General features: G+C 43.1%; 1 protein-coding gene across 1 annotated transcript; it reads right to left on the minus strand.

Moving 5' to 3' along the window:
* Positions 1-7,432: 7,432 nt before the first annotated feature.
* LOC112928594 (olfactory receptor 51D1) lies at positions 7,433-8,445 on the minus strand. The gene has a single exon (XM_026010403.2). The coding sequence runs from the start codon at positions 8,443-8,445 to the stop codon at positions 7,471-7,473; it is 975 nt and encodes a 324-aa protein (XP_025866188.1). The 3' UTR covers positions 7,433-7,470.
* Between the last annotated feature and the right edge of the window lie 1,670 nt (positions 8,446-10,115).

Raw genomic sequence — 10,115 nt, forward strand, 5'->3', positions numbered from 1 at the left:
TTTTATAAGGATTATTTTCATGTAAATCTCTAAGAAATCTAAACTCTGAGAACCTATGAGTCGAGAAGTCCTCTCCAGGATTCAGGATACCTAACCAGCTCTCCCTGTTTAGGTGCAGCAGGGAAGGTAAACAAGCATAGAATGGAAGAAGGGATTCATAGTTATTGCCATTGTCTGGGCTAAACACACAGAATGCACCATGCATTGAGACAAATTATGCAGCAGTTTAGGGACCTCTGGTGCCCTTGCCAGCCTCTGTGGGAACATCTAGAAGAGAATATCCTTTGAGGGATCCTGGAATACCTGGAAGCTTCTGACTCCTACTCCCAGGCACAGAGAGGGAAGGCTGACTTCAGGGGCAATGAAGCCAATGCTGTGGTGGACAAGAACTATAGAATCTCATCACTCAGTTCATGAGAGGGGAGCACTCTCCTTAATACCTCATGAGTGTGGTAGCCCTAGAATCACTTCCACCCCAAATCATCCACATCCTCCGTTCCCCCCTACCTTGTTTGGTTTTGATAAAGCAGATGAACCCTTGTAGGGCCTTGGCCACTCATTTTAGAATAGCCAAAATGAGAACAGAAATTCTCTCTCTTTTCAGAACTCAAAAAAAGTAGAGTGAGGTTCCCAGTCCCACTCTATTCACTCAAGTCAGCCTGCCCCCCAAAACCACCCCTAAACAGAGCTCCAGGAATTCAAGTCCCTGCCCCTCTACTTCCCACATAGGACCAGAGTCAATAAAAGTCCCACAGACTTGCAAAGTTTGAACTGGTAATCAGTGCCCATCAGAGCTACTCTGCTGCCTTCACCTGGGGAAATACAGTGCAATAAAAAAGTGTGATCTTGGATTTTGATTAATATACTGATGTTTTTCCAGTAATTATTGATTGAGTGATTGCCATGTGCCAGATCCTGTGCTAAGCACTGGAGATAATAAGACACAGAATAAACAAGGCACAGCTCTGAATTTCAGGGGTGGGGAGAACTTGAGACAAAACATGCAGCTATCACAACATGTGATAAATGCTAGGACAGGGCGAAGTATGGGCCTCAAGAGCAAAGAAGACAATACCTTATCAAGTTGTCAGGCTCAGAGGGCTTCTCTGAGGAGGTGACCTCTGAACCAAGACTTATGGAGCCAATCACAGTTAACCATGCATGACTGGGAGTACAGGAACAGGAGCATTCAGTTAGACTATAAAAACATATTGAGTATAATAGTGAAAGGGAATATAAAGGAAGGGAGAAGAAATGTTGAGAAATATCAGGAAGGGAGACAGAACATAAAGACTCCTAACTCGGGGAAACGAACTAGGGGTGGTGGAAGGGGGGAGGAGGGCGGGTGTTGGAGGGGAATGGGTGACGGGCACTGAGGTGGACACTTGACGGGATGAGCACTGGGTGTTTTTCTGTATGTTGGTAAATTGAACACCAATAAAAATTAATTAAAAAAAAAACATATTGAGTACCTACCAGTACCCAAAATTGGAGTTAAAACAGAGGATGAAAGAGAAAAGATCACTGTTTTCATAGAGCTCATGTACTAGAAGGGAAATAACAAAAAGTAAACAAATAAATAAGCAAGAGCATATCAGGTAAAGATAAGTGCACTGAAGATAAAGTGGAATGAGAGGTCAGAAAAGGACAAGGAGGGCACCCATATTTGAGAAGGAATCAGTGACAGCCTCTCTGAGGAGGCGACATTGGAGCTGACAACTGTATGATAAAAACATGCCAGCCATTCTGAGATCTAGGGAAAGATCAAAGGAGACAACGAAAGGAAGAGGTTTTCTGTTCTGGGGATTAACAGAAAGAATGTCAATATAGCCAGAGTATCAAGAGCACAGGAGAGGTTTAGAAGATGAAGTCAGAAATGTGTGGGAAATGTCAGGAAAGGAGACAGAACATGAAGACTCCTAACTCTGGGAAATGAACTAGGGGTGGTGGAAGGGGAGGAGGGCGGGGGGTGGAGGTGAATGGGTGACGGGCACTGAGGGGGACACTTGACGGGATGAGCACTGGGTGTTATTCTGTATGTTGGTAAATTGAACACCAATAAAAATTAATTTATTTAAAAAATAAAAAATAAATTAAAAAAAAGAAGATGAGGTCAGAAAGGAGGACAAAGGCCAGATCATGTAATAGCTTATAGGACATGGTGAAGAGCTTTGATTTAATTCTGAGTGATGTGGGGGGAAGTAAAGCAACAGACTGAATGTTATTTGTTGTTAAAAGTGTACACTGGCAAATTTGAAGACCCAGAGAGAACATACTTTGTTTGGAAAGCTGCAAGTAGTTCAGTGGGGCTGGGAATGGAATGCACAACAGTGGAAGTCATAGTGTAGGTGGGAATCCACTTTTTATATGGGATGAAAACTGGACCCTGATCCTAGGCACAGACTGAGTCAGGACCACAGCCCCAGAGGATTGTTAAATTCCAATATCAGCCATAGTCTGATGCCTGATATAGGTTACAGAATGAGCACGATCCCCCAATCACAAATTGAGCTTCCACCACACTAACAACCTGGAACTGGTCCTGTTAACACACAAACCCTAATCTAACTCTAACCCAATCCCAACCCAGTCTGTTCTCTGGCGCCATTTACCTTAATCATTTAGGCCAACTCCTGTAAGATCTACATGAGCACCCCAGGAAACTGATAGTTAAAAAGCTGCTTAAAAACTACCCACAGGCAGCTTCTACCACTGTCCATGCTTCCCTTCATTCCACATAGAAACTGCTAACACTGTCCTTTGAGTCAGGAGCCTCTTCATGTTCCCTGGCTCCACTCCTCTACTTCTAGTTCATCACAGCCTGGTTTTTCCTTCACTGGGCAGGTCTACTGGGAAATCCCTTAGCTGCAAAAAATCCACACACCTATGCATACCCCCTGGTCTCCTGCACTCACCTCAATGGCCTAGAAGGAATGTGTCTTTTTCTCCAGTCCTCTTCCCAAAGAGGTTTGGCAGACTGTGCTGAAGTACAGCACTCTCTGTCCCCACCCCCTCCTTTGGGCCACCCTGATCAACATTATTTATTCTCTGTCTTACCTCCTCCCTCCTTCTTCTTCTCCCTTCTGGGGGAGTGGAGGTGCTGCCCAGAGGGTCTATTAGCAGGTACTCCTCAATAGCCAACTGTGGATCTGGTGTTCTTCTTGGCTTCTGTGTCCTGGGAAAGTATACACTGGGTATGGGGAAGGGGGGGCAGTGGGTAGAGAGGGTCTCTGGAGTCCTCCCAAGATGGGCCCTGTGCCAAGCTAGATATTGGCCAGTTCCCAGTGTAAAGTTAGACAGGGGGATGAGTAAGGAAAGGCTAGAAGAAATTCATTTGTGTTACCATGAACTTTGTGAGGGGCTTTTTTCCAAGTTTCTTCCCAGGCTCATTAAAATCAACCAGAGGAAAAACAGAATAACCTTTCAGTGAGGCCCCATAATTAAGTGCCAGCCCCTCTTCTTCCTGGAACTTTCTCTGTCCTCTGCCTTCTTCCCGTTGGTGTCCTCTGCTTGGGTCCTTGCTGAGTTTGGATCCCAATGGACCCATCTGCTTTTCCTCAAAGCTCTAGGGCTACATTATCTTTGTCTCCCAGGCCCTGGGCCCTGTGTCTAGCTAACTCATAACATGGATCCCTGGGGACCATGCTATCTTCTACTCCCTGGCCTTGGGTTTCTGAACTTCTGGCTGAGGAAGGAGGATGTGGTTTCCTTAACCCTCCCCTGCCTCCAACACTAACCATATAAGACCAATGCCATCTGGTTTCTCTCTTAAGAGCAAAAATAGTGAGAGAATATTTTAGAGAACTAGAGAACAATTTTAATATAAAACTAAATACCTTACGTATTTGAGTAAGCTTTTTAAAAGTCTATAAATAAAGCAAGTGAATTTTAGTTGGCTTTCCTTGTTGTATACTTATCAGTTTTACAACTCTTAAGTTTTGTATTTACAACCCAGAGCACACTAACTCAAACTATGCAAAAATAGACCATGTCAGATAAGGCCATTCCATCTCAAACCATGTCAAAACTAGTGATGACAGGAGCTCTAGGTACCTGTAGAACCTATAGCCTGACACTCACTGCCATCATCCTTGAGCTATCTCTGTTGTTTCCCTAATCCTTCCAAACAGCTAAAATGGAGTAGCAAGAAGTAAAATTCCCCTGAAAGAACCAAGAAACAGACAATATACATAAACAATGGTATGCAAGACAGTGGGCATCAGGCAAGAAAGTAGAGTGAGCCCTGAGATAAGGGAAAGAAATAGTTTTGTTTGTGGATTCCCAGCTTACTGTCCTAAGAAAGGTTCCATGTTACAGTACAGGGAAGGAGAGTCCAGGTAGAGTCCAGAAGACACCCTAAGTTAAGGACATGAAGATGAAGAGTTCAGGAAGATCAAGCCAGCTAGATTTGAAGAGAGTATCAAAGATGAGAGATCTACAGAGAGAGAGAACTCCAGAGATGTAGAGGGCCCTCCTTCAGCTGAGGTACCAATCAACACATGCATGTGAACAAGCTACCTAAAGCTGGGGAAAGGGCCACCTGAAAAGATGAAAGGTAACACTATCCAGTGCTCACACAGGGCCAAGGACAGTGACTGTTTCCACTAGCCAGATTGGAAAACTTCAAGATTCACATGGCTTTAGAGAATGCAGAAGGATCTTGTCTCAGTAGCGGAGAATAATTAACCTTAGAGTGAGCATGGCTCTGGTTCCACCTAACAAATCTTAAAAGCAAGACCCAAATGACCTAACTATGTAGAGGTAACTTGACTGATTCCCTGAACAAAGCAGAAGAATATCTAGAGGGATGCAAAACTATGCAGCACCAAAATAAAATCTGTAAGGTCTCATAGTTGATCAAATTGCCAAATATGCAAAGAAGCAAGAAAGAATTACCCATAATGAAAAGAATAATTAAGATTAATCCAGAACTAAAACAGATTATTAGAGCTATAAGATAGATATTAAGATGATAATCATAACAGCACTAGATAGATTAAAAAGTTAAGTAGAGACATGAAAGATATTTTTAAAAATTGAAATCAGGGGCATATGGGGGGTTCAGTAGGTTAAGTGTCTGCCTTCAGCTCAGGTCATGATCCCAGGATCCCGGAATGGAGCCCTGGTCAGTGGGGAGCCTGCTTCTCCATCTCCCTCTGCCCCCACCCCATTTGTGTTCTCTCTCTCCCCACCCCCGTCTCTTTCTCAAATACATAATACCATTTATAATATCATCAAAATATGAAATTCAGGTAAGTCTACTAAAAGACATGAAAAACCTGTACAATGAAACTAAAAAACATTTCTGAAGGAAATTGAGGGAAAGCCTAAAATGAAGAGATATACCTTGTTTGTGAGTTGAAAAACATAACGATGTCAATTCTTTCTAAACTAACCTATATCAATTCAGCACAATTCAAATCAAAATTCCAAAAGACTATTTTGTATAAATTTTAAAACTTCTACTAAAATTCCTATGAAAGTACAAACATTGAGACCACCCTTGAAAATGAATAACAAAGTGAAAGGATTGACAATACTGATTTCAAGACTTCTCAAAAAGCTACAGTAGTCAAAACAATGTTATTGACATAAAAACAGAAAAGTAGGTCAGTAAATTGAAGGAAGAATCTAGAATGAAACCCACACATATATAGATAACTGATTTTCTACAAAGACACAAAAGCAATATAGTTGACCATGGATAGTCCAGTAGCATTAAAATAACTAGATACCTATATGAAAATAAATTAACTTTGATCCATACCTTGTGCTAGATACAAAAACTAACACAAAATAGATCACAGAGCTAAATGTAAAACCCAAAACTATAATGCTTCTAGGGGAAGAAAAAAAACATGGATTTTTTATGTGTGTGTGATTGTGGTGATGAGTTCTTACACAGCATGTGCTATGAAATAACAACTTGATAAACTGGACTTTATCAATTAAGAATGTTTTATTTTTTTAAGACCATTAAGAGGAGCAAAAGACAAGTCACAGACTGGTGGGAAATGTAAAGTATATATCTGATAAAGTGGTTATATGCAACATATTTTTTTAATTCAAACTCAATAATAACAAAAAACAATAGAAAAGTGGCAAAGACTTACAGGCAAATAAGCACATGAACAGATGTGACTTTGGTACATTTTGAAAGTACAATGAGATACTACTATAGACCTATTAAAATGGCTAAAATTAAAAATATAGACTACAACCAAATGTAGGCTAAGATGCCAAAAAATTGTAACTCTCATATACTATCAGTGGAAATGTAAAATAGTACAACCACTTTGGAAAATGGTACAACCACTGTGAAAAACAGTTTGGCAGTTAAAAAGTTAAACACATACCTCCAGTATGATCCAGTCATGTCATTCATAAGTATTTACACAGCAGGAACACACACACACACACACACACACACACACACACACGTCCAACAAAGACTTACATGTTCATAGCAGCTTTATTTGTAACAGTCAAATCGGAAACCTCCTAAATGTCCATTAACAGACGGATAGACAAATTGTGATATAATTACAAATAGAATGCTATCTAGCAATAAAAAGAATTAAATTACTTATATATGCTACAGCATGGATGAATCTCAAAATAATTGTGCTGAGTAAAATAAGCCAGACAAGAAAAGGAGTACATATTGTATGATTATATTTATTTGAAATTCTAGAAAATGCAAACTCATGTAGCAAAAAGCATTTCAGTGGTTGTCTGGGGACTGGAGCGGGGGGGGGGGGGGGGTGACCAGGAGAGAGAGAAGTGAGAGATTGTAAAAGGGTATAAGGAAACTTTTAGGGGTGATGAATATGTTCATATCTTGATTGTGATATGATTTTATGGTTATGTACATGTCAAAACTTACCAAACTCTACACTTCAATTGTGTGCCCTTTGTTGTATGTCAATTATACATCAGTAAACTATTAAAGATTAAACTAAATACACCCAGGGGCTGAAGGCAGAAAATACCTGAAAATACCTAAGTCCCCATTCCACAGGTCTTAAGTGGTTGAAATGTCTAAGGTCGGATGCTGTAGCAGCCATGGAGGTGTGATGTTCATCTCCTTCACAAGAGCCTGCTGCTGGGAGCGCAGCTGATGGACAGTGCCAGCTGCTGCTTCTCTGGCTCTACCACCATATTAGCAGGAAGGCCACACTTGCCCAGGCTACTCCCCCTCCCCTGCTAATGACAGTACTGACCCATTCCTGCCAATGTAGGAGTCTTCTGATGAGAAATTTTTGCTTGGGCCTGCTTCTTTGGCCTGGCCAAAACCTTCTCAGAACCATACTTCTGTATTAACACATTCCTGGAAAGAGGAATCCAAGATCTATTTAGATATCTGGAAACAGTCCAGTGGGTTGGATGCTCCAATCACTAAGACATTGAACAAGATCCTAATCCTCTCAGCTCTGGCAGGGACTGAAGGCATTGGGGACATTATTCTGTTCACCTACCACCCTGTGAGAAGATATGGAGGACCCGTGAACGGATCTCCTTGGTCTTGGCTCCATAGACAACAGGATTGACCACAGGTGGTAGCAGAAGATAGATATTAGCCATAACCACATGGAGCATGGAGGTAGGACCCCCCAGCCTGTGCACCACTGAGAGCCCAATGAGGGGCACATAGAAGACCAGGACAGCACAGAGATGGGAGACGCATGTGTTAAAAGCCTTGAGTGCTGCCCCCCGAGAAGACAGATCCAATACAGTCTTCAGTATGAGGATGTAGGAGAGGCCAATAAAGAGGGAGTCCACACCCATCACTGAGAGGATAATGAAGAGTCCATATACTACATTAACCATGGTATCAGTACAGGACAACTTCATAATATCTTGGTGCAAACAGAAGGAGTGTGTGACAGTATGTGTTTGGCAATATGACAACCGCTTCAGGATGAAGGGCAGTGGGAAGAAGAAAACAAATCCCCTGGTAAGGGCAGCTAGTCCAATCTTGGCCACAGTAGGCCCTGTGAGCACAGAAGCATGCCGCAGTGGATGGCAGATGGCCACAAAGCGGTCAAAAGCCATGGCCAGCAGGACTGCTGACTCCATGGCTGACAGAGCATGGATAAGGAACATCTGAGCCAGACAAACATTGAATCCTATCTCCTGGATGCCAGTCAGGAAGAGGCTGGCCATCTTGGGCATAGTGACAGAAGACAGAACTAGGTCAATGGTAGAAAGCATGGCCAAGAAGAGGTACATGGGCTCATGCAGGCGCCTTTCTACACGGATGATAAGGACAATGGCCAGGTTCCCCAGGGTGGCCAAGGCATACATAAAACACAGCGGAAAAGCCAGCCAAAAGTGTATGTTAGGCCCCAGGCCAGGAATGCCCACCAGCAGGAAATATGCTGGGTGGACCAGAGTTCCATTTGGAGTGGCCATGACAGGAACCATGAGCTGAGGCTTCTGCATGCCAAGTCCAGGGTCTATGAAGGGGAAAAGGAGAAACACCATTTAGTCACAGCTCAGAAGAGAGAAAGGACTTACAAGGAAAAGGCACTGGAGTCATGATGACAGTAGCAAATAGAAAATTAAGTACTTGTGATTCTGAACTTCAGCCTCTCTGTGCTCTGATTCTCCTTATACACACTTCCTAGAGGTCCCATTAATCTCTGTGTATGACAATAGCTCCGCTTTTCCAGAACTGAAGCTGTGGATCAGGGCATTGCTCTTAACTTCTTCTTCAATACAGTGGACCTGCCCAGAACGTTTCACACTGACCCCAGATCTTCTAGTGCATGTGAGTTCAAAGTTGGTTTGGGACCAGAGTATAAGACTCTGACTGTGATTGCCTTTAAGACCCACTCTAATCTGATTTAGGGCAGAAAGCAGGGGTTTGGTCTGGTATTAGTTTTCAAGAGACAGGTTTGTGTTTAGGCCTGAGGAACATTCCCAAATTTCCCTGATAGATTCATCTGAAGCAGTTACTGAAAACACTATCCCTAAGGTCTGACTCCATGCCCACAGTATCAGAATTTCCAGGGCAGAGGGTCCAGGAACCTAATTAAAAAACAGTAATTCCCCTCTCCCCAGGTGATTTTTGTTTTTAATCAGGGAAATTTGTAAAGCAGTTCTGGTGTTCTGAGAGGTGGGGAGATGGGGGTGAAGAAAAATGATCGTTTCCAGCCCTCAATATACAGCATTTTTCATCAGGATCTCTGGAGAGCCACATGAGAGTCCCAGATTGTGCATGGCTGGGGTATGACATGGAAAGGAGATACAGCTGAGACATGGAAAGAAAAGCAGTCTATGCTGTTGCTGGTGCTGTGTGGTATCCACAAGGCATCGCCCCCCTCTGCCACTCACTACTCTCCCCAGTGATCACATAACCACCAGGCTCAAATTCCTTTGTCTCACATACCACTCTGTTCTAGGTTTCTGTTCTGAGATCCAACCTTATAATCTATTGCCTCTTCATATTTCTACTTGGATAGCTTATAGACCTCACACTCATCTTGCCCCAAACAAAACCCCTTCTAAATGGTACCACCCATTCACCCAGGTTATCCAGGTCAGGGCAGCTAGTCTCATCTTGACTTTTCTGCTCTTTTAAGTCCACACTGGGATTTTACTTTTCCAACAGCAAAACCAGACATGTTTCTCAGTCTCCTTTTTCATTATCGATCACCACCACCACTACCACCACCGGACATGTATTTGTCCCACATGTGTAATTTCCCTGGATAAATTCATTCCCCTTGCCTTGTTTCTTAGGTGAAGGGTAGGAGGCTGGAACTGAGGAATCCTTATTTGCTCTAAGACATAGTTTGGAATGGGCCTCACAATGTTTGAAGAAACTCCACTTTGGTAGATGGCTGAACAAGGTCTGGGATCCAGGCCGCTGTAATCTGGGACGTGTGCTGCAGACAGACCTCTCCAAGCAATCCAGTGAGCTGAACAGAAGCTGGGCTTCTCCTGCAGTGATTCCTGGCTGGATCTGGGAGCAAGCCTCCCAGCCACACCTCTTCTCCCCTCCCCTCCCCTCCCCTCCCGTCCTGTCCCCTCCCCTCCCTGGGCTGAGCCTGGCTCACTCAACAATAGTGCCTCTGACCTAGGTCCCCACCTGTTTATAGCTTCTCCCG

This window comes from Vulpes vulpes, chromosome 11 (genome assembly GCF_048418805.1).
Source record: "Vulpes vulpes isolate BD-2025 chromosome 11, VulVul3, whole genome shotgun sequence".
NCBI classification, from domain to species: domain Eukaryota; kingdom Metazoa; phylum Chordata; class Mammalia; order Carnivora; family Canidae; genus Vulpes; species Vulpes vulpes.

What these genes read in the sequence shown, in the direction of transcription:
- LOC112928594 (XM_026010403.2), bottom strand. Translation starts at nt 8,445, where the DNA reads ATGCAGAAGCCTCAGCTCATGGTTCCTGTCATGGCCACTCCAAATGGA.